Below are 25675 nucleotides of genomic sequence, written 5' to 3'. Positions count from 1 at the left end.
CAGAATGCTTATTACATGTTTGTTTTTGTTGTATAATAATTGCAAGTACATTATATTAAGTCAAAAATAGTTTTCCTGTGTTTCTTTTATCTTACTAGAGTTGCTTTAATGATAATTCTACTTTTTTGGTGATTCTGCAAAAAAGTTGAACCTTAGTTGTTTTTAAGTTGTTTTAATTATATACTTTTTTTCACTGAATACTCAGTTTACAGTAAAATGTACATCTTAGGTAGTCTTTTATCTTTGGAGCAGGACATTTTCATAGAGAAAACATTTTTATTTCATTGAACTTTCAGAATGATAAAGGTGCTATAGAAAAGTGTTAAGCTTGGATTTTGTTTCTAGAAAACTATGTGTTTTATGGGCTTAGATGGCCTACATGTGTCCTTTAGCTCTTAGAATTCTGTAAATGCGTATGTATCAATTAAAGTCTGCAACCAAAAAGTTTGCTTACTCAGGTATTGCTAGAATATTACATTGAGCTCATAGATTTCATTTGTTATATTTTTCTTGCTCTATATCTTTGGAAGTTGGGGTTGCACAAATTGCTATCACACTTATAAGTGGAATTGCTTGCTCAAATTCCCTCTCTCTTTCATCTAAGTGGTTTGACAATATGGCTGACTCTAAAAATAAAGACTTAAAAGTATGCTTTAAAAGAGATTTATTTGTCCTAGATAATGAAAAACCTCTTGGAATTTGTATTTAGTCTCTTCTAGAAGCACATAATTTTTTTCAGTCTATCCTTATTTTGATATATTTTTTCTTAAGGTTTAAGAATAAAAACATATTCCGTAAAAAATAGTTTTAAAATCTACATGTTCAGTTTAATTACATGAAAAGTAGTGGAATTTGGATATGCTTTGTTTCTTCTTATTCCTAATTTTATCACCTTTATTTTATTTCTTTCTCTTATATTTCTATCTGAATTTTTCATTTTGTAGGAAAGTGCTTCCTTGGCAGATAGATTGATACAGGTATAGTTTTTTTTGTTTTTGTTTTTGTTTTTTTTTTAGCATTTTGTCTAATATATAAGGAAATTCCTAAACCTAGAAATTCGTGTTTTAATGCATGCAATTTTACATGCATTTTACTAGAAATAATTTTTTGGGTGGTATATATGGGTGTAAACTTATTTTTGATAACTGTGTGTTATCTTGGTTTATTAAAATAACCACCTTTTGCACGTTTTAAAGCTAACCTTATTTTAAAGTATTACAAAATGGCAATCAGTGGATTCTGTGGAATTAACTACTATTCATTGAAATGTTAGTCCTGCATGTACAACTCAGTAATATTGCATGAACTGAATTTTTATTGGCCGAAAGAATTGTTCTTAAGATTATCAGATGAACTAAATTTTTCATTTAGTTTCTCAAAATTTGGTGGAGCAATAATGAGCTGCTGGCTAATAATTACTTAGGCTGTTCTATTCTCTGAGGTGATTTTAAAAAAATATGTCGTAGTAAATAACTAAACCTCACAAAGGCAGTCTTTCTTGACTCTGTCCTAAACTGCTTTACACACACAAAAATTATGTCCTAAGGGACAAGTGACAAGAGCCCAGGAGGCTGAGGAAAACTACCTCATAAAACGGGAACTGGCCACCATCAAACAGCAGAGTGATGAGGCCAGTGCTAAACTGGAGCAGGCTGAAAATACCATCAGGAAGCTCCAGCACCAACAACAATGGGTAAGGAGTCTGGTAGTACTTTTTCTCATCTTTCTCGTCCCCTTCCCTTTAGACTTTTTTTTTTGAAGCACAACTTCTGTGCTCTTGTTATAAATAATTTTATTTTCTACTTTAATTAAATTCTAAATTAATCAATTTTATTTTCTGTAATACTTAATGATCTTACTCTGGCCTAAAGACTTCTTGTTCTAACTTTTTTTTTCTGTCTACACAGTTTTGTTAGAAATAGGTAATATCTTCTTAGCTTACATTATGTTCTCAGTCATAGAAAGTAAGTGCTGTGTATCAGACCTGCTTTTCAGGTTTTAAAAATCTGTTTCATAATAAATATTTTGCCATGGGTAATTTTGAAATCTTAACTTCAGCTAGTTTTTGTTAATAGCGCAAACGAAATATTATCCAATGTAGAATATATGTAATTATCTCATTAAAAGCTTTGATAATGCCTTATCAAATACTATAGCCTTAACTTCTTACATCAAGACATTAAATTATGGGTTAAGGTATATGCTTAACATTTTTTTCAAAAGGAGAGAAGTTGTCAAAATGAAAAAAAATGAACTTATAAAAAATTATGTTAAATAACTTAGGGTATGAGACAGCTACTGATCGTACAGCTATCCTCAGGAATCTTTTGCAACCTACACATTATTTTTCATTAGCAGATTCAGACTAATGTGATCTCAATCAAGAGTATGAGAGATAAAAAGAAAAGCCAACTGTTTATCTTTGACAATATATTTCTTGTTTCAGTTTTCTGTTTTCAAGTAGAAGTTGGATTGTAACAGAGTAGGCAAAAAAAAGTTGTATTAAACCTAGAACTCTATATGGATCTGGAAGCAAATAGAATGACTTCAGAGTGGACATTACTTTTATTCAGTAAAATTAAGAAACAACATTATTTCGGTACAAAAATGAGAAAACTAAAATAAAAAGGAAAAATTGGCAATTGAAAAACAACATTAGTGAATTTTTTCCTATTACGTCATTGGAGATGGTTAAGAAAAATGAATAGAAAAGTGGTAAAGAATACTAAAAAGATAAGAACTCAAATATTTTGTTCTGCCTTTGTATAAAATGTTAATAATATCAAAGTATAAAAATAGAAAAAGCAGAATTGGGGGTCATGTTAGGAATTAAATTGAACTTAATTACTAAGTTTATCAGTGCAATGTGATTTTGTTATAAGGATAGAAAGTAAGTATTATATTTGTATTTAGCATAAGTTATAGTCATAATACATTTAGAATCATGAATTGTTAGGTTTTTTTTGCATCTTTTTTCAAATATCGAGACCTCTAGGTGTGTATCAAAAATATAGAATGTTAATTTATAATGAAAAAGTTAAGTGAGGAACCAAAAATGGCCAGAATGAACTGAAACTTTTGAAAATTAAGTGTAACAAAAAGAATCTTTATGCTTTTTCCCAAGGACAAGAAAGACCCACATTGTGGGGTTAAGATAGAACGAGAAGAAAGCAGATCCCTGCTTCAATTTTGTTTGCATTTTTTTCTCACTAAGATATTCTCCTTAACTGGAATAAACTGTTAAACAGACATATAAAGCAGAGATGCACAAAATAGGTGAAAGTAACAGAGCCTTGGTTAAATTTTCAATTTCAAAGCAAAGTATATATTCCTAGATATTAAAATAATTTGCAAAATGATCATAGAAACAATATTGTCTTTAAAGGATTTTAGAAAATGACATACTAAAGGCTTTGGGGTGGGCAAATAATGTTCTTACATTTAGTAATGGTTAGATATCTGAAAAGAGGATCACTGACCTTGATGATGCTTCATTAAAAATTCCTAGAACATCTGAATTATGAACAATTAGAAAAATAACTTTTACTCACTGAAAGCCAATTTACTATGTTTAAGTCATAACAAAGTAACTTTATTTCTGTAATAAAAACTGTGATATAAGTTCAGTTTTACAGATTATTTGGTATGCTCTCCTGATCTCTAATCAAGGTAGAGAAATATAGATGAAAGTAGTAAACTTAAGTGGTTTTATAAGTGATTTACTATATCAGGAGGCTATTCATGTTGAAGTGGAGAAATGTTAGAAATCCTTCTAAACCTATGCTTCAAGTATTTTAATCTGTTATTTAAATCTTCATATGTGAGGTATGTTTCAGAATTGTATAAATGAAATATTTCAGAAATGTAGCTAACGTTGGATGTTGACTCAAGATTCCAAAATATTTAAACAAGCCATTCAGAATAACAAACTAAAATAAAAGATTATTTCACAGAAATAAATCTATGGCGTTGCCCTTAAGTTTAAAATTCAAAGACGTATCTTAATGATGCTTTATATAACAAAGACATAGAAATTTTAATTGACAGGAAATCAGGAATTAGCCAGTAATGTAATATGACCACCCAGCATCCCCCCAAAATCTCAAGTACCATCTTCCTAGAAGTATAATGATCCAATTCAATTCTAAGTAGCTTACAGAAATTTTACAGTGTTGTATCTAATTTGAATACTAAACTCGTGTCAAATGTTTACAGATGACATTCTGGCCATTGTAGGAAAGGCTTTAGAAGCCCTGGATATTTTTAGACTGCACTAAAGAGACTACATAAGAATGTCATAGGTATAATCATTTTCAAGTATTTGAGAAGTAATTGTATGGAAAATTGGTAAGCCTTTTTTGATATTGCTTCAGAGGGCAGAATGTGCTTAAGGTCCAAGGATACAAAATTTTACTCATTGGAACTTTGACAAATGGAGAAGTTGCTTTGCAAGTATTAAGCATACTCCTGGTAGAAAATGAACATCTGCTAAAGGTTTTGATTATAGCCTTGCAATATAACTTCATGAATTCTTTAAAATTCTCAGAATAAGGGTTTCAAATCTGTATTCCAGCAGGAAATATTGAATTACCAATATAATCATCCACCTCTACCACCCTTTACTGCCAATACAAATGCTTCTTGACTTAAGATGGAGTTATATCCCATAAATACATCATAAGTTGAAAATATTGTAAGTCAGAAATGCATTTAATACACCTAACCTACCGAACATCATAGCTTAGCCTACCCTACCTTAAACATACTTAGAACACACTATTCCAAAAAATGCTGTCAACACAATAAACTGTAGAGTGTCTGTTGTTACCTTTGTGATCACGTGCCTGACTGGGAGCTGTGGCTCCCAAGTCTTTTTTTTTTTTTTTTTAACGTTAAAGTTCTTTCAATGCAAAGAGCATAACAGATAGACATTAAAGTGTTAATTTTTGACCCAGATTTTTCTTACAGTGTTTCTCTTTCCCCTTTTCTCTAAATATGAGTAGTAGTTAATTACATAGTCATGAGAAAGAAAACAGTTTGACTATTCTGTAACTTATTGTCAAGATATCAAGTTTAGTTTTAATAAGTACTTGGTAATTTGCTTAGTCCTATATTATATTACTCTGATGTGACAGTCTTATAATGGAGCCATGTACTCATTCATTCATAATGTGCAAAGTATTGTCCTACTTGCTAAGGGCACAATAGTAAAGAAAAATAAAATTTGCTATTATATAAATTGTATGTTCTAGGTGAAATCTTAAACAAATAAAATCTTAAACAAATAAATGTAATTTTAGGTGTTGTTAAGGGCTGTGAAAAAAAAATAAAGCAAGAGTGAAATGGTAGGTGCAGTGCTATTTTAGTTAAGATAGTTTTGGAGAGCATCCCTGAGGAAAGGAAGTAAATTTGACCAGAGAATGAATTATATGAAGAAAGAAACCATTTGAAGATCTGGGGAGAAGCATTCCAGACAGAACATACATCTACTATAAAGGCCTTGATCAAGGAATAAGTTTGAGGTGTTCAAGGAACAGCAAGATACATATTTATAAACCCTAGAGGAACTAAAATTTTTTTTTTCAAAAGTTATGTAAATAGAGAAAAGTAGAGATAAAATGGAATCATTTAAAAATAACCATTTAATCAGCAAAATATAAAAAGAACAATGAATAAATAGATCAAATAGAAAACTAGCAAAATCGTAGGTTTTAATTCAGCCATATCAATAATTATATTAAAAGCAAATATTCTAAACATATGAATTAAAAGATTGGATTAAAAAAAAGAAGTCCTGTCTATAAGAAACTCACTTTATATTTAAAGACTTCGGTAGGTTAAAAGTCAAAGGATATAGTAGCAATAACAATTGGAAAAGGAAATAAAGAAAACAGTTCCCCTCACAGTAACATCCAAAAAATAAAGTACCTAGGAATACATTTACTTAACTAATAAGATGAAAGACTTGTACACTGAAAACTATGCGTCATAGTTTTTCTATTCATCTGTCGATGAAAGAAATTAAAGAAGACGTAAAGAAATGGAAAGATATGCCACGTTCATGGATTGGAAGACTTAATTGTTAACACGTCACACTACCCAATATGATCTACAGATTCAATTCTGTTAGCTCTATCAAAATTTAACTGTCTTTTGCAAAAATGGGAAAGCTGATCCTGAAATTTACATGGAATTTTAAGAAGCCCTAAACATTGAAAATAGTCTTGAAAAAGTACAGAGTTGGAGGGCTCACACTCTGATTTGAAAACTTACTACAAAGCTGGAGTGATCACAACTGTGGTACTACCATGAAGATAGACATATAGATCTTGCTAGTTTTCTTTCTGATCCATTCATTTAGACATATAGAATAGAATAGACATGTAGAATAGAAAAGACATATAGAATAGAAATTGAGAGTCCAGAAATAAACTCATACATCTGTGGCCAATTGCTTTTTAACAAGGGTGCCAAAACCATTTGAGGAGGAAAGACGTATCTTTTCAACAAATTGTGCTCGGAAAACTAGATAGCCTCATGCAAAAAACGACAACAGTAACAACAACAACAACAAAAACAATACTCTTACCACACACCATTATGGCTACAGAAGACCTGTACATCATTATCAACCAACTTGACATGATTGGTATTTATGAAATACTACCCAGGAACAGCAGAATACATATTATTTTTATGTGCACTTTTTAAGTGGGACATTTACAAAGATAGAACATTTTCTGGGCCATAAAATTAACAAATTTAAAGTTATTGAAATCATACAGTATATCATCTTTGACCCTAACATCATTCAGTTGGAAATTAATAATTGATATCTGGAAAATTCCCAAATATTTGGAAATTAAACAACACTTTTTTACCTACAGTTAAAGAGAAAATTTCAAAGGAAATTAGAATGCATTCTAAATTAAATGAAAGAGGAGACACATTATCAAAATTTGTGGGATCCACATAAAGCAGTGCTTAGTGGAAAATTTATAGCATTGAATGCTTATATTAGGAAAGAAAATAAGTCTCAAACCAGAAATCTAAGCTTCTGTGTCTAAGAAACTAGACATATAAACGCAAATTCAATCTAAAGCAAGTAGATGGAAGAAGTAATAAAAAGTAGAAATCAATGAAATTGAAACAGTACAAAATTCGTGAAAAGCTGGTTCTTTGAAACGATCAACAAAGTTGATAAACCTGTCTAGAGACAGGTTTTAAAAAATTAACTGCGCAATTAATTAAAGTTGTGATAAATACTACAAAGAGAGGAATCCAGAGGTTCGTGAAATGTGTGAGCTCCAGAAAAGGACATATAATTATCAGACAAAGACTGTTTGATACATCTGTGTAGACAATCTTTCTTCCAATTTGGATTTTTTTAACTTAATACAAGAAACATCTTAAAATACAAATAATTGCTTTTCATTGTACCACTCATGTATTCTTCAAACATTGAATCTGAGAATTCATTCTTTTGTTTTACTTAAGACATAAGCAAGAAAGATTACCAAGAGTTTTCTGGCTTTACCTTTGTAACTTAGCAACACCAGAAAAGCACATGGGATTGAAAAGCAGAGACTACACCTACTAAAATTTTTTTCTGTCAGTTTCATTGGATTGGGATTGCTGGTAATCACAGGAACATTAAGAGCTTCATTGACAAAAGTGAACTTGATGTAAGTGTAGGGAAGTTATTCATTTTTTATAAACTTTTAAATGAGTGACCCTTGCTGACTGATCAGCCATAAGTGTGACAGTTGTCATTTAGTAAAACAAATTGCATATTTGTCCAGGTTACTAATTTGAATATGAAATATACTCTTCTAAGAATTTCTTATTATAAGAATATTGCATGAGATGTTTAAAATTTTTTAGATGCTTAGATTTTTAATATATCATTAATTCTTAGAACAGTACATATAAAGACAATATATTAGGCTTTTAAAAATATTATTTCAATCCTTATATGGCTTAAATGTTAAGAACATGGGCTCTGTAGTTCATATTCCTAATTAACAGAACTGCTGATTGCTCTTTGACCTTACTGAGACTTTTTAGTTACCTTATTAGTAAAGTCACAGGAATGTAATGTACAGCATAAGGAAAATAGTCAATAATATTGTAACTTTGTATGGTGACAGGTGGTTACTAGACTTACTGTGGTGATCACATCGTAAGATATTTAAATGTCAAATCACTGTGTTATACATCTGAAACTAATATGATATTGTATATCAACTGTAATAAATTTAAAAGAAGTTGTGGTGAAGGTTAAATGAGAATACAAAGCACTGAGCAGTTGTCTGGCATATAATAATCACTCTAGATGTTAGCTGCTATCATCATCGTTATTATCATCATAAACTTTGAAACCTGTTTTATAAATAACACTTTTTCCCCCTGTGGGGAAAAAAACAGGTAGTTTACAGTCCACAGCAGCATCTTTTAACATTGCCACTTCAATGCCAGTCCTGCCACTCAGTGGTTGTATGTCTTTGAATAAATTACTTAACTTCTCTGTACTACAGTTTGTATAAGAGAAGGTTGTTGAGACTTAAGGGGGTTATACTCTAGAATAATGCCTGCCACATAGTGAGTGGTCAATCAATGGGATTAGGATTAGTATTAACATTATTTCATTATTATGATTCCACCAGCTTGTATGGCTAATGGCATAGATTGCTAGCAATAAAAACCAAAATGTACAAAGAACTAAAATTGATATGGTAAAAATTTTAATAGACTAAATATTGACAGAAGTTTTACAAGTATCACTTTCCTGACAGAATTTAAATCTACAGAAGTTTCAGCAGGAAAAATTGAAAATGGTAGAAATAATTGTGAAGAAAGAGAATTCAATTGCAGAAACTCTAATGGTCAAATTTGAAATGGACCAGAAAACAAACAACAACAATAAAACCTCTAATCAATCAGTTTAATCTTATTTGTAAAATTTACCCTGAGTTAGGGTTCTCCAGAGAAACAGAACCAATAGGATATATACACATACAGATTTATTGTGAGCAATTGGCATATGCCATTATGAAAGCTGAGAAGTCTCACAATCCACAGTCTGCAATCTGGATACCTAGAAAACCCAGTGGTGTAAGTCCTGTCTTGAGTCCAAAGGCCTGACAGCTGGGGAAACTGATGTTGTAAATCCCAGTCCAAGAGTAGGAGAAGCCTGATGTCCCAGCTCAAGCAGGCAGAAAGGAAACGAATCTTCTCTTCCTCTGCTTTTTGTTCTCTTTGGGCACTTAACAGGTTGAACAATGCCCACTCACACTGGGCAGGGCAGTCTACTGAGTCATCTGGAGCCATCTCATAGACACACCTAGAAGTAGTGTTTAATCTGGGCACCACATGGCCTAATCAAGTTGACGCATAAAATTAACCATCACAAATCCAACCCTTGTCAATTTGGTACCTATGTGTATATCTTCTTAAATGACACTTCATCTTCACTTACAGATAATAGCAAGGTCATAATTCTGCCTAATATATAATTATGCTACACACAACCAGAAATGCACTAACACCTTCCCAGAAAAGGAAGTAAAGTCTTTGAGTGATGTTTTCTCCTTGTAATTTAAATATTATTATGTAAAATTAATACTTATATTATACTGTGATATAAAGTTAATGCATCTTAATATTACATATAGGAATAAGAGAGGAAAGGAGATAGAGATAGAGATACACAAACATACTCATAGCAAAATTAAAAGGAACTACTCATGACCATTACCATTCTCGTTTCTGTAACATGTCACATGGTCATAGCTAGTATTTATGACGACCTTCTTCCAGTACTCACTCTCTATTCACTTTGTCTTCAACAAGTACCTCAGCTGGTCATGGTTCTTTACTTTGTGGGGTAACCCAAACCTTCATTTCTGAAGGGTCTGGGCCTTTAGTAATTTTTCTTGGATTGGGTTGTTACAATTTTTCATTGACCTTAATCACGGGGCATGGTAATAATAAAAGACACCTTCAAGGATTTTCTGTATTCCAGACATAGTCTTCCTAATCTCCGTTGTGGAATAGTAGTCCAGTTTCTCCTTGGTAGTCAAGATCAGTCACCTCAGCCAGCACTATAACTCACTTCTTTGCCTGTTGCTTCAGAGGCATAAGGATCCCAGAGTGGCTAGGTGAGTCTTAACTTAAGTTTAGTGAAATCATTGTTGTGTCTGTTGGTGGAAGCATTCTTCCCTCTGGAACTAAGACTTCTAGAACAGCAGAGTATAAAGTCTCAAAGCAGATATTTTGCTTATTAGTCACTAGGGTAACAGTGATTGCTGTCACTCCTATTTCCACTTCTTGATGCCTGTCTTTATGAATCCTTATTATGGGAGAAACAGCACCATATATTGGGTGCTGATTCAGAGCATACTCATACTTCTGGAGAACCTTGCTCCAGCCCTGCAAGGTATTGCCACCTTGCAGGCACTGTAACTGAGTCTTCAAAAGGCCATTCCACTGTTCTATCAAATTGCTTCAGGATATTAGGGAACATAAAACTAGTAAATTCCACTAGCACGGGCCCATCTTTGCACTTTTGCTGTGAAGTGAGTTCTTTGACCAGTTTGCAATACCATGCTGGTAGATAAGGCATTCTGTAAGTATATGGATAATAGTTGTGTTAGAAACATTGTGTGCAGGAAAGGCAAATCCATATCCACAGTAGGTGTCTATTCTAGTAAGAACAAAATGCTGCCCCTTCCGTGATAGAAGCAGTCTAGTGTAATCAACCTGCTACCAGGTAGCTAGCTGGCTGATCACCCCAGGGAATGATATCATATCAGGGTCTTGGTGTTGGTCTCTGCTGCTGGCAGATTGGACACTCAACAGTGGCCATAGTCTTGGTGAGTGAAAGTCCATGTTGGTGAGCCCATGCATAACCTCCACCCCTATCACAATGGCTGCTTTGTTTTTAAGCCTACTGGGCAATAACAGGAGTGGCTGGGGAAAGAGGCTGACTGGTATCTCCAGCATGGATCATACTATCCAACTGATTTTTTAAATCCTCTTCTGCTGAAGTCACCCTTTGGTGAGCATTCACATGGGACACAAATGTCTTCACATTTTCAGCCCATTCAGAGAAGTCCGTTTACATATATCTTCCTCACATTTCTTTGTCACCAGTTTTCCCTTCTAAATAAAACCAAGGCATGTCCAGCATTTCTGATTCACTCATTATGGGCAACCTTTTGGTCCATGTTTCAGTCAACCAGCCAAACAAAAGATAAAGTCTTTTCTAGCTCCCCAGGCTGCAACAATAAATGCAGAATCTGTTTAGTGAGCCTATATCAATATTAGGAATTGATTCCAATGAAAATACTTTTTGTCTAATAAAAATGCATAAGAATATAATTGGACAGGGATAATTGCTGTATAGAAAAATTGATAATGGGATGGAATTGGCTTAGTGAAGTTAGAGTCATTCTGAATACTTTTAAAGGTATATCAAGGCTTGCATAATTTTCAGTAACATGTCTGTATTAATAAACATAGAATCAAAACTTCCTCAGGCTCAAAATAGTAGGTTCCAGGTGGAGGAATTGTAAAAATGCCTTATTCATTACAACTCAATGTGAAGGTAACATAAAATATTAAATAATACTCACTGTAAGTGCTACAATGAATAGGAGGGGATATATATAGGACTATTTCAATAGTCCAAAGAAAGAGGAAGGCATGAATAGAAACAAAGACAATAAAGATGGAGAGGAATAGACAATATCAAAATATTTGGAAGAAAAATTACCAAGGTTTTGTGATTAAATGGTGTGAGTTGAATAGAAGAGGGGAAGTTTTGACTTGGTCATATGGTAGATGGTCGGATCCTTTGCAGAATAGTAAATGTGTTAGCAGGAAAAGATGGGGAGTTCAGTTTTAACATGTTGAATGTGAGATGGATATGAGGTTAACCAGCTGCAGAAAACCATTAGGAAGTTGTGAATAGGATCTGTAGCTTAATAAAAAGATCTGGGCTGGAAATATGAACTTGAGAGTCATCACTCTGTCTATATTGTCTATCATCTGTTGTTCCCGGAGTTCCATTACTGTATGTTTTCTATCCCTCTTCCTGTCCCTCTTTCCTTCTACTTTCCCCTTTTTGCTATTTTATAGATGCTTCCTTGGTGATTTCATCTATTGCCTGTGTAGACTATATATAGACAATACCTGTTACATATAGACAGTGAAACTGCCTAAACATACAGACTATATAGACAGTGGATGAAATCACATAGTGAGAAAACTAACAGAAAAATTGAGAGAAAACAAACAATATTGAAACCCTGGGGTCTACTGATTGATACACACACAGAGACAGACATCGATACCTATCAAGTAGAACTGGCAGAGGAGACAGAGAAGATAGGCAAGAGAACCATGGAAGAGTAACATCCCAAGATCTGAGGGAGGAGAAAGTTTTAAGTAAGAGTAGTCAGTTGACTGTCTAGTGAAGGTAAGAGCTGAAAGAAAGGGCTTTCATTGAGTTTTTATGTTGTTGCAAGGTATTGATATTGTTAGTGATTAGAGCAGTTTTATCAAGAGATGAGGACTAAAGCTAGTTTGCAGTGGGTTGAGGAACAAATGGGAAGTATGAAAGGGGAAATAACATGTATAAACTATGGAATTTAGAATTTGTTCCTTTAACAACAGAGGACAACTAGAAGTTTTGTAAATTTTATTGAAAAAAAAAATTTCCCACTATTAGTAGTTTTTTGTGCTTAGTTGGATCAATTGGTTTATCCCAGATCAATGAGTCTATTCTTATATGGGCCATTTGGGTTTAATGTATTCCTGGGGATCTCCTAATATAGAGTCTTGGCAAACAAACCTGAACTACAGTTGTCAGGTATTTAGATTAGGGCAACAAAACAAAACAAACAAACAAACAAAAACCTAGTATTATTCAAAAATAACTATGATTCATTTAAACAAAAATTACAATACCTGCAGTTTGGATATGGTCATTCCAAAAGAGTGATTTCTCCCTATTTGGTAAGGTAAGTCTTTGCCAAAGCAATATACCTGTTGCAGATGTACTTCTTGTATTGAAATATTGGTTTAATAGTATCAGAAAATTACTAGGAGAAATAATGTGTAATACATTGAATTAAAAAGTCATTTGTTTACTAAGTAAACTGTTCATTTAAAAAAATGACATCTTTTTTGGGTAACTAGGGCAATTATATTTTAATTAAACACTTAATGGTTTTTTAATAGAATTCTAGTTTGACATCTATTTTGTTCCTAATATATTGAAGAGTAAAAGAAATTCTTTACTCATGCTACTTCAGTAGGGGATTGCTCCCTATGACTCTACTTTGGAATTTTGAGTTGCCACTTTGCTACATGAATTAAATGTGAAGTGATAGATTATTTTAGGAAGTTTTTTATAGTGGTGAATTGATATCTTTTTGCTTTTAAAGAACAACTTCTGTATAGAAACTGGTTTAAAAAGAAATTTCTTAAGTGGCTGCATTGAATTCACATTATAGAGTAGGAAAGGAAATGGAAAGATTTCATTCTTTCATGGTTAATTTCTTTATGCAGCATCTGCAGTTTTCTCTGCTTCCAGCAATCATTTTCATGCATATCTTTATAGAGATCTATATTTCTATAAGAAAATACATTTTTGTTCTGCCTGGAATTTAGGATGGTTCACATTGTGGATCCCTTGCTTTTATTTCTATTAGATTAAAATAGAATTTTCAGTAAATGCATACCTGTCTTTTGTAGTCTATGATAGTACTGTTTAATTAAGTGTATTCAAAATATTGTTTGAACAGGTAATCAATATAAAAATTATTAATGAGATAGTTTGCCTTTTGTATTTCATATTTTCAAAATCCAGTTTGTATTTGCACTTAAAACCTTTCTCAGTTTGGCCTAGTCACATTTCAAGTGCTTGGTAGCAACATGTGGCCAGTGGCTATGCTGTTGTGCAGTACAGGTCTAAAGAGTCAGAACAAATTCTTAGTATCTGGATGGATAGAAAGATAAGAGATATATATCTTCTATAAATTACATTTATTTAGTGTAATAACTAGTTACCAATACCTAATAATGTGATCATCTTTATATGCCAAATGTGGACTTTTTTATTCATCGGAAAGTTAATTGGAGGAGCTATGCTGAAAACATTGGGTAAATAAAACTTTCACTATTTGGTTGCCCTTAACTGTATTGTATAATTGCATTTATTTTAATTGTATATACATGTTCATACTTTGTGAAGTTTCAGTATATGTCTGTAATTTGTAGCATAAATGCAGTTCCAACTACAGTGAAGACTTTGTGCTACAGTTAGAGAAGGAATTGGTCCAAGCTCGTTTGAGTGAAGCTGAGTCTCAGTGTGCACTAAAGGAGATGCAAGATAAGGTCCTGGATATAGAAAAGGTGAGAACAACATAAATGCCGTTACTCCCAAATTAGAGGAAATATGTGGTAGATATTTGTTAAGTACTTACTGAGCAGTTAAATTGGACTTTGTGTTTTTACACATTAGAAACCTTACATATTAGTTACTAAGAGGAAAGGGAAACAAAATATTCCTAATTGTTCTTTGCTGTTGCCATACTACTTTGAGTCCTGTATTTTAGGGTAAAATGGAGGTTAGAATTCTTTTAGAGGAAAACAACCAGGATAAATAATATTTAAATGTCGGAAAAGAGACGCTTAGGGGATAGAAATTAAATAATATTTAAATGTCGGAAAAGAGACGCTTAGGGAATAGAAATTAACTATTGTAATATCTTCATCTGTAAGAAGTCAGATATAATACATAAACATTTCAGGGAAAATTTCATGTGAGTGTAACTTGCGACTTTCCATGGCACAATAAGCCACCTCAGGATATACAGGAAGATCTTAGCCTGAGGTATTTTACAGAAGCTAATTTACCTCTTTTCAAGGTTACTAAAGAACTTTAAGGATTGAATAAGTAGTAGAAATAGAAACATTTTTAGGTTTCTTGTAACCGTCAGACTTGAGAGTCTGTTCTGGATCAACTCTGAATCTGTTTTCTCATCTATAAAATCATTGAGGGCTTAGGCTCTATGTTGAGTTTGTTCCTTTTACCGATGGGTAGTATCTAGCTATTGAATCAAAGATTCATAAATAATGGACATGACAGACACAAGTTATTCTTAACTATTTCTTAATGAAATAGAACAGGGCGCAACTCTTATCAGTAGTGGAATAATTTTGCTAGAAATCTGCTTGCTATTTTTATATTATTTTTGGAAAATTTATTCTATTTGTCCAAAAAAAAGCCTACAAAAATGCTGTGAGAAATGCATACAGAAAATTTGGTCTCTAACTTAGGAGTATTCTGGGCTCTGTGATTTAGATAGGAATCTGGATCTCTCCATTTTGAATATTTAGTACAAAGAAATGCCCTTGGGTCCAATTTAAAATGGATTTCTTAAGTAGCTTTGTTGGTATTCATGGTATAGAGTAGAAAGGAAATTGAAAGGTTTCATGCTATCTATGGTTAATTTCTTCATGCAGGATTCTCTTTTTATGCAGATGCAGTCAATTTCTTGTTTTCAATTGAGAAAATAAAGTCCATCATAAAAATGTGTAGTTGGCAAGAATATCCTTTATTCCATCATCTCTGTTGGCTAAAATTGTCATGTCCACCATGAATTATTTTATAGATAGAAAATTTCATAGATTCAGACCTTCATATTTCAGTAGTATCTGTTTATCTAAGGAACATTTTTTTTTTTTTTTTGAACTGGGGCCTAATTTAGGATCTCTTGGTCACTCCCCAGAGCAGTTTAATACAGGACTACCCTATATCCTAAGGTGAGTCTTTCAGTATGGTAGGAGAGTAATCTAATCTTATACCCTTGAAACAAATATTTAGATCATCTTGGTGTTAATTTAATGACTATTGATATAAATATTGACTAATATACTGAGATTTTATACCCCTTTCCAAAGCGACATGATGAGAAAATACAAGAAAACAGATTTTAGACCATTCTTTTCCATAAATTTTAAAAATGTAAATGATGTTTATGTTTCATTTGGAGTCCTATTCAGAGGTTAGTAAGTTTATTGCATGTTGAAAAACATTTTTAATCCTGTTGCTCTATAACACTGATTTAGTATTCTTTTAAACAAATAGACCTTCTGTATTCTCAAAATAAAGTACAATTACCCTCACACATTCCTGGGGGGCATGTAGAAGAGTACAGCTGCTTTGGAAAAGTTTGACAGTATCTTAAAAGTTAAATGAGAATTGCCATCTGATTCAGCAGTTCTCCTTGGTATAGACTCAAGAGAATTAAAAACATATGTCTACACAAAAACTTTTACTCAAATATTCGTAGCAGCATTATTCATAATAACCAAAAAGTAGAAACAACCCAAATTTCTGTCAACTGATAATAAATAAAATGTGGTATATCTGTATAATACAATGTTATTTGCTATCAAAAGGGATGAACCTTGAAAGCATGCTAAGTGAAAGAAGCTAGTCATAAAAGACCACGTATTGTATGATTCCATTTATATGAAATGTCCAGAATAGGCAACTCCATAGAGATGGAAAGTAGATTAGGAGTGTCCAGGGGCTGAGAGAAGGGTAAATGTTGAGTGACTAGTAATGGCAATAGGGTTTCTTTTGGGGGTATTAAAATATTCTGAAATTAAATTGTGATGATGGTTGCGCAACCCTGTGAAAAACCTTAAAAACTACTGACTAGTGTACATTAAAAGGGTAAGTTTTATGGTTTGTGAATTATATCTCAATAAAACTGTATAAAATTAAGTATAATTACATATAGAACAAAATAACTCTTATTTATATATGCTGTATTTCATTGTTTAAATTTTAAAATCCCAAATTAAATTTTCTCTTGCTTTAGAGAAACAACTCCTTTCCTGATGAGAATAACATTGCAAGGCTTCAAGAAGAACTCATTGCCGTGAAACTGAGAGAAGCAGAAGCTATTATGGGTGTGAAAGAACTTAGACAACAAGTCAGGGATTTAGAGGAACACTGGCAGGTATATCAATATATTTTATGTGATTTTTAAAAAGAGTGTCAAACCTGAATATCCAGTTTGTATGAGTTTGAAGTAACTGATGACCAACACTAGGATATAAATTTAAAATGAGAAAACCTGTTTAATGTACAAAATTGAGAGTGTTTATAAATTGAAAGTACCTTTAAGCTGTTTCTACCTTGTTTAACTCTTATAATTAAAGGAAAGATAAAACAGAGATCAAGTTATATTTTTTGTTGTTGTTATACCATTGTAATTTATATAACTTTTTCCAAAAAACTATAAGAAAATAATCTTGTATATAGTATATATTTCTTTTTTTGATATCTATTTTTCAATGTGAAATATCAGAAGGCTAACACTAATATAAATTTTTCTATAACTTTGTAATTTGTTTTGAAAACTAATTATCTCATAAAATAAATCAGACATTTTGCTAGTTATATGCCAACAAATTTACTTACATACGAGGCAGAGAACAAACAACCAAAATCTATAAGACAGAAGAGAGAGAGGGAAGAAAACAAAAACTACATGGCATAATGATCTCGGTGTGGATTTGGGGTAGGTGATCGGTCTAGCAAAGACTGAAATTAGTTCTTGACATTGCTGTGGCTTTTTTTTCCCCCAAAAGTAACTGATGACCAACACTAGGATATAAATTACAGGCAGCACTAAAGTGGAAATTAAAAAGAAACAAAACTGAACCTTCATCGCAGATATTTTGAGACTACTCTTAATTTCTAATATTGCCTCCTTAATTCATGAATAGTTCCATTTTTTCCGTTTCCTTACGACTTTATTAAAAATAATGTGAAAACCTCTCATAGTCCTGGGCCTGAAATAATTGCTCAGTAATGTTAGCTCTTATTTTGATACTGACAATATTTGTTGCAATATAATTTTTTGTTTTAGCGCCACTTAGCTCGTACTTCTGGGAGATGGAAAGATCCACCTAAGAAAAATGCTGTGAATGAGTTACAAGATGAACTGATGACCATTCGTCTTAGAGAAGCTGAAACACAGGCAGAAATAAGAGAAATAAAACAAAGGATGATGGAAATGGAAACACAGGTATGATAGAAAGCCCAATAACTTTAAAAATACCTTGAGCAGACCAAATGTTTATGCACAGATGTATCATCCCTAGACTAGAGCTAAAAGGTGTATATATGAAACTGTCTAGATTGCAGTTTTCTAGCCCAAATAAAAAGGGCTAAAATTTGTGTTCTTTGATATCAGATATTTAATGTCTTTGACCCATTCAACAAAATGTAGGCAAGTCACAAAACTCCATTTAACTTTGTTGCCTGTTGTACAATTTGGGAGAGAATATTCTTATATAGCAAAATTCCTCCACCTAAACACTGTTGACATTTTGGACCAGATAAATCTCTATTGTAGGGACTGGCCTTTGCATTTTAAGATTTTTAGCAGCATCTCTGGTCTCTACCTACTAGATGCCAGTAGCACCATGTGTCTCCCTTTTCCCTACCCCACGTTGTGATGACCAAAAGTGTCTCCACACATTACCAGATGTCCCTTGGGAGGGGCAAAATTGCCCCACTTGAGAATCACTGATGTAGAATATAATGTGAACGATGCTTCCTAAAGTTGTGTAATGTGGTGACTGAGCAGTCAATTCCAAAATTATACTTCCTTCTTCTCAAGTTCCCCTATCCCTAATAAACCCTATCTTAAATATACTTGATTTAAGATCTTAAAAGTCCTTTATATGAAATCCGTTTGCAGTATAACAGTACATTTGGTACATTTGGTTATTATACATTTGTGTAGACTGTTTTCTCCCTTCTCTGTAATGTTAGTTCATTTTCACAATACTTATTCAGTCAGTAGGGGGCATAGTTAACTCATGTATTGTTCTGTATACCTACATGCAAAAACCGATCATTCCAACTTAAACGTGATAAAATGAATATGTAAATACTTTAGAATAGAAATACTTTGTTTTATGTTGTTCAAAGTTATTTTCTAATAATTAAAAATAATAGTAAGATAATGACAAGTAGAAATCTAGCTTTTATAATGGGAAGTTTTATTTTTATAATCAAATTTTATCTCAGTATAGATATTAAAGATGCAAACACGGCTTTTAAGCCACGTTCAGGATTTATTTCAGAGTGGGTGTAGGTGAATGAATCAAATCAACAAACGTGATTTTGAGAACTTGTGAATACAAAGTACTGTCCAACCTTCAAAAATCTTATAGTTGAGGAATCAGGCTATTCATAAACTATATTAAATATAATTCACCATATGAGTTGATGGACGTTGACTAAATTTATTGTGATAAGCATTTTACAATATATGTAAGTCATATCATTATACTGTACACCTTAGACTTATGCAGTGCTGTATGTCAGTTATATTGATAAACTAGAAAATATATAATTCAGAAATCTAGTAATTAGAGAGTTAGAAATTACTATGAGGACTAGGAGGAAAAAGTTAATTCCAATGAGGTGGTTTAGGGGAAGGCTTTCTGAGGAATTTGTATTTTGAATTGTGCCTAATGAGTGTGATTTTGGATGGATTTTGCTGGAAAAAGAATTGTTCCTAAGTGCCAGTGCTTGAACTGAGGATGATCCATGAAGTTTTCTCATTGCAAAATAGAAAAATAACTAAAAACAGTGTTGTGTAATGGTAATGCTATATTAGTCATCAAAAGAGTTTTATATATCAAACACCCATGTATCCAACACATAGATTAAGATGTGTCCTTGAATACATACACTCCAGTTCCTTCATTTTTAGTGACTTGTAAAAAAGTCCACCTAGGGAGTATACTTCAGTTTATTGAGCCGCATTCCTCTTTGTACCAATATTTGCTATTATAAATAGTGCTGCTCTGAGTATTCTTGCACTTGGTTCCTTTAGTATGTTTCTAAGAGTTTCTTCAGTACAGTTTTTTTAAAAAAAAATTTTCTGTGCCAAGAACCCCTTTGGCAGTCTGTAGCCTGTGGACCCCTTCTCAAAATAATGTTTTTACCCCTTCTCAAAGTAATGTTTTTAATGCATAAATTAAAATACACTTCTTCTAAAAAGACATACAGACAGCCAGCAGGCATATGAAAAGATGCTCAGCTTCATTAGCTATTAGGGAAATGCAAATCAAAACCACTGTGAGATACCAACTTACATCTGTAAGAATGGCTGTTATCACCAAGGCAATAACAAGTGTTGGAGAGGTTGTGGGAGAAAAAGGAACCCTCATACACTGCTGGTGGGAAGGTAAATTGGTTACAGCCACTACGGAAAACAGTATGGAGGTTCCTCAAAAAAATAATAGAATTACCATATTAACCAGCAATCTCTCTTCGGGGTATCTACCCAATGTATTTGAAAACACTTATCAGTAAAGATATATGCGGCATTATTCATAGTGGCCAAGACATGGAAATAAACGAAGTGTTCTTCGATAAATAATGGGATAAAGAAGATGTGGTACATATATACAATGAACTATTACTAAGCCTTAGAAGATGAAATACTGCCATTCTCAACAGCAAAAGTTGAGAACCATATGATTTCACTCATATGTGGGAATATAAAACTGAAAGCAACAAACAAACAAGGCAAACAAATAAACAAAAACTCATAGACACAGACAACAGTTTAGTGGTTACCAGAGGGAAAAGGGTCAAATGTATGGTGACAGAAGATTTGACTTTGGGCAGTGAACACATAATGCAATATACAGATGATGTATTATTGAATTGTACACTTGAAACCTATATAATTTTATTAACCAATGTCACCCCAATAAATTTAATTTAAAAATGAAATACATAAGATTGCAAAGGAGAACAGTTATATTGAGGTACAGTTATTAAAGTGCTAAAAAGCAAACAAATTTGTGACATAGAACACATACACAGAGACATATACAACACATTCCCATTGCTGGATTCAGGTTTTTAATACTTCAGATTTTTCGTACTTAAGTTAGATTGTACTATAACTTTCCTTCTTGGGGAGATTCTTACCTGGCTTTAGTACCAAGGTTATAGTAAGCTTAGTGAATGAGTTGGGTTGTATTTTATCTTTTTCTGTTCTCAGAAATTTTATTGTGAGATTGGAATTACTCATCGCATGAATATGTACTGCAATTTATTTCTTTAAACAGTCTTCTTTTGTGAGAATAGTAACTATTGGTCCTAATTGTTCAAGAGGTATAAATCTTTTCAAGTTTCCTGTGTCTTCTTGAGTCTGGTTTGGTAAAATAAAGCAAATTTCTACAAGACTTCAAGAAAATAAAGAAGATGCAAAGAAATTCTCTTAGGAATAAAAAGGGACATAAATAGAGATCCAGTGAAAATACTTTAAAAAAATATTCTTGGAACAACTTTAAGTGATAAATTTGAAATTTGAAAAGTTAGATGGAATGGATAGTATCTTTAAGGAAATATGATATGACTTGAGTGTTTTTGTTTTTGTTTTTTTTTCCTCTGAGCTTCTTGGACCTGGGGATTTGTGTCTGCCATGAAATTTAGAAAACTTTTGATCCTTATTTCTCCAAATATTTCTTTTGTTTCAAACTGTCTTTTTTGAGGATTTCAGTTACATGTACGTTTGATTGTTTAATGTCCAGCAACTCTTGGATGCTCTGTACTCCCCTACCCTCTGCTCATTATTTTTTTCTCTTTGTATTTCAGTTTCTATTGCCTGAAATATTTTTGTCAACTGATAATTAAGTTACTGATTCTTTCTTCTACTTGGTGGATTGTCTGGTGAACTATTAATGGTATTCTTCACATCAATTACTGTGTTGATCATTTCTAACACTTCTATTCTTATAGTTTTCATTTCTCTGCTGATATTATTACCTATCTAATCTTGCATGTTTTTCACCTTTTCCTTAGAGCTTTTAGCATATTAATCACAGTTATTTTAAATTCCCTATGAGATAATTTCAACATCTGTCATATATGAGGCTCGTTCTGTTGATTGCTTTGTCTCTTGGTGCAGTGTTTTGTTTTTCTTACCTTTTCCTATGCTTTGTAATTTTTTTGTGAAAACTGGATATCTTGTGTAGGACAGTAAACTAAGATAAATATTTTTTATGCCTGGAAATGGGCACACCTTTTCTTCTGCTAGCATGTTAATGTGGGGGATTTGAGTTAATATGGTCAGGAGCTGAGCTGGGTTTGAGGTTTGTCGTTTCTGTGGTTACCTCATTGTACCACAGGCTTCAAATTCCTCTAGCAGTATCTTATTTTTAGATTGGGGGCTGGTTTGCCAAAGGGTTTTCTCAATGTCTGCAGGTCTTTCCTTTGTACAACACTTCAAAGAGGTTCGGTCTCCAGCAGTATTCCACTGTTACCTGTTACAGGAAGTTGGAGGGACAGAGAACACCTCTGCCCTATTGTTCTGATATAGTCTCGATCAGGCTACATTGTATCCCTGGATCCTCTGTTTATGTCTAATAATTTTAAACATAAACTTATATTAAGTCTCTGTGATTTTATTATCTAGAGTTCTTACAAATCTATTCTTGCTCTCTTTTGGTCTCCTGTTCCTCACTCGTAGTCATTTCTTGGGTTTTGTTTATGTATGATTGTTTTGTGATTTTGGATCATGGAATTGTATTCAGGGGTGCAGGAAGGAGTTTTATCTGTGGGAATTCTTTGCAGCTTATATTTAAGGTATGTACCTCTGAAGTGTAATTATTTGTTTTAGTGGTAGGAGGCAAGACAGTAGAAAGACTCGTAGACATTTTGAGTACAGTACTAAGGTGCTCTTAATTTTGTAGACAGACAGTATTCATTGATTAAAAAATGAAAAAGAAAAGAGTAATATAGACTGACCTCAAGTCAGTCATTTCAGGGAATATGTGTATGTGTTTTATTTAGCATGCCTTATAATACACTAAGCAGCTAGCATTTATTGAGTTCTTACTATACATTAAGCTTGTTACGTGTATTATTTAATTCTGAAGACCACCAAATGAGAAATAAGTAGTATTTTTTATACATTTTTCAAATGAGGAAATAAATACTCAGAGATATTAACTAATTTGCTTAATCACCCAATAACAAGCCAGAATTCAAAATCAGTCCATGCTCCATAAAAATAGACTCTGCTGTGCATTGGAGGAAGGTAGATATGTACATGAAACATTTCCTGACATCAGTAAATGGTGATGGTACCTTTAGTCAATCTGTGCTTTATTTTGGGAATTGGAAAGAGGAGCTAAATTCATCATCTTCCTGTATCTGCCCACTTTGTACCACATTGCTTATTTCAGAGATTTAATACTTTTAAGTTTTATGTAAGCACTCTTATAGTTTACAGATATTTATTGTATAAATGGTAAATTGAACTATAATGGGAGTTTCTGATATAGACCTTTTGTATTCTTTTGGGTGATTTGATTTTAAAAGCAACTTTATAATTTTTTTTAAGTCTTTAACTATTTGTTGAATAAAACTGACCTATAACTAATAATAACAGCAATTTTTATAATGTTGCATAGGCATGAAATGGGTAGGTAGAAATAGAAATTTTTTTCAGGCCTTTTCTCTATATAATCTGAGTATTTATATTTTTAATTATTAGAACCAGATCAACAGTAACCATCTTCGAAGAGCAGAACAAGAGGTGATCAGTCTACAGGAAAAGGTGCAGTATCTTTCTGCGCAGAACAAAGGACTGCTTACTCAATTAAGCGAGGCAAAGCGCAGACAAGCAGAGATTGAATGTAAGGTAAATAAATCAACTAGCTAGGTTTTTTTGTCAATATAAAATGCCTTTTTTTGTACTGTCTCATCATTGATTACATTATCTTAAAACCAAATAAAGCCAAAAGATGCTAGTTTTGTTTCCCACTTTTCTTGAACTTGATTTTCTTGAACTTGGTTTCAGACCAGGTTAGCTCATCTTTCTCTGAGGTGGATTTCGGGCAGGAAACCTCATTTTCAACTACTCGGTTAAATGCCAGTGCAGGAAATTAAGTTAACTAACTGGTTAAAAACTTGTATTGCTTTACAGATTTTCTTTTGACCTGTAGTCCTTTAAAACAGAAGCTTTTAATGTCTCAACCAAAAAAGATAAGTATTTTAAAGAGGTTGGGGCACCTCCGCTTTGTTAAGTACCTTATAGTGACTAGTTCGCAATCATATTGACATGTGTTTTCAGAATAGAGAAGAGAGCTAAAGAAGTGTATGTGTACCAGTGGGTTGAGAAAATTTTATACATTTCCCATTATTTTAATCAGTTTTCCTTTTTTTATGAAGTATTTGGATTCATAAAGTATGAAAAATTATTTGAATGCAAGTACATTTTTTCTCAAATAAATTTACAGTATTAACAGTGGTGAGAGAGAGGGGGGATGGAAGTGGGGTGGAAAGAGACGGGGTATGTGTGTGAAATAACTAAAGAGATGACTGTGGTCTGAGAGTTAGAATGGATTTCTGAAGACAAGTTATGGGATTTTAAAAATAAACTAAACATCCATCTTTCCTTGGTGAGATAGTAAGAATGATGCCCTTTAAGGATTTCAGCCTTATTATTCTGTGATAAGAAATAAGACTTTCAATGGCACATATAAAGCTGTAATTCCATCAACTTCTTCTGGTGTCATTAAAAACCAAGAGTGAAGCTTGAGTGGTTTATCAGTGTCACTGAAATCCACAGATGAAATTACATCCTAATAAATATGCATGGCTGTTACAATTTACACAGACAGAAATCTGTAGGCAGTGCTGAACTTCATGCTAACTTAGGAGGAGCTCTTCTTGAAGGATATGACTAAACTAATTTAGAAATAAAATGATGTGGCATGAAGTCATAGCAGTTTGATTTGTTGTACTAATATCTGACTTTTTATTATGCTATAATGTCTGTACTGACTTATATTTAATAGAGAACTAAATTTAATCTTTTTTCATTTTTGGTCTAACTTTTCCTTAAAATACTGTTACTGGATTTAATGTTGCTCCTCAAATGCCTTAGCACCTTTAAATCAAGGTAAAGTGTTCTTGGGAAATAAATATTTGGAGAGTTTACTGATGAAAATAATTGTTCTCTTTGAATTTATCTAAGCAATGGGCTCAGATTCAAAATTTTAGAGAATTTAAAGAACTGTTTTGAGATTTAAAAGATTTTTTAATTGTTTATTAATACAGTTATGAAGTATATTACAGATGCTGACTCATATCTCCCCTGTGTTTAAGCTGTATATTGATTTATTCAATTTTTTATAATGCTTTTGCAGATTTTAAAAATGACCAGTGTATTGTCACTCTATCACCTGGTACATTCTGATTAATTGTATTTATTTTACCTTGTTACATTGCAATAATTCAGGAACTAACTTAACTTTCAAGGAAGTTAGCCCTTCCATTAAGTAACTCTGATTCATTTTCATTTAGTTTTATATAACTATAGCTTAAGATTTGTTGATAAGTAATTATTAAAGTTCATTTTATTTTTCATTTATATTAAATGTTAGGATGCTGTTCTACTATTAACTTTATTTTCCCTCTGTAACTGAATTTGAATATCTCACTTAAAGATGAAATAGTACAAGTTGATGGTCCAAATTCATCTGGAAGCAAAACCTGATTTGAATTGATATATGGCCATTTATTATTTTTATTTAGCCCACTTGT

At 32.5% G+C, this 25675-nt stretch overlaps 1 protein-coding gene across 6 annotated transcripts in view; it reads left to right on the top strand.

Annotated features, from left to right (window-relative positions):
• Positions 1 to 25675, top strand: part of EVI5 (ecotropic viral integration site 5) — a 183586-nt gene that overhangs the window by 94885 nt on the left and 63026 nt on the right. For 4 of the 6 annotated variants that reach the window (XM_039838847.1, XM_039838844.1, XM_039838846.1 and 1 more), the window contains exons 12-17: positions 945 to 977; positions 1547 to 1693; positions 14287 to 14421; positions 16902 to 17042; positions 17958 to 18116; positions 23622 to 23768. In XM_039838847.1, coding sequence (XP_039694781.1) covers positions 945 to 977; positions 1547 to 1693; positions 14287 to 14421; positions 16902 to 17042; positions 17958 to 18116; positions 23622 to 23768 — 762 coding nt within the window. The remainder of the gene's footprint in view (positions 1 to 944; positions 978 to 1546; positions 1694 to 14286; positions 14422 to 16901; positions 17043 to 17957; positions 18117 to 23621; positions 23769 to 25675) is intronic. The other 2 variants (XM_039838848.1, XM_039838849.1) reach the window with 2 other exon arrangements.

This window comes from Pteropus medius, unplaced genomic scaffold, assembly GCF_902729225.1.
Source record: "Pteropus medius unplaced genomic scaffold, Ma_sr-lr_union100, whole genome shotgun sequence".
In the NCBI taxonomy this organism is placed as follows: domain Eukaryota; kingdom Metazoa; phylum Chordata; class Mammalia; order Chiroptera; family Pteropodidae; genus Pteropus; species Pteropus medius.
Note: the sequence above shows the minus strand (reverse complement) of the source record. Positions and strands in the feature narration are given on the sequence as shown.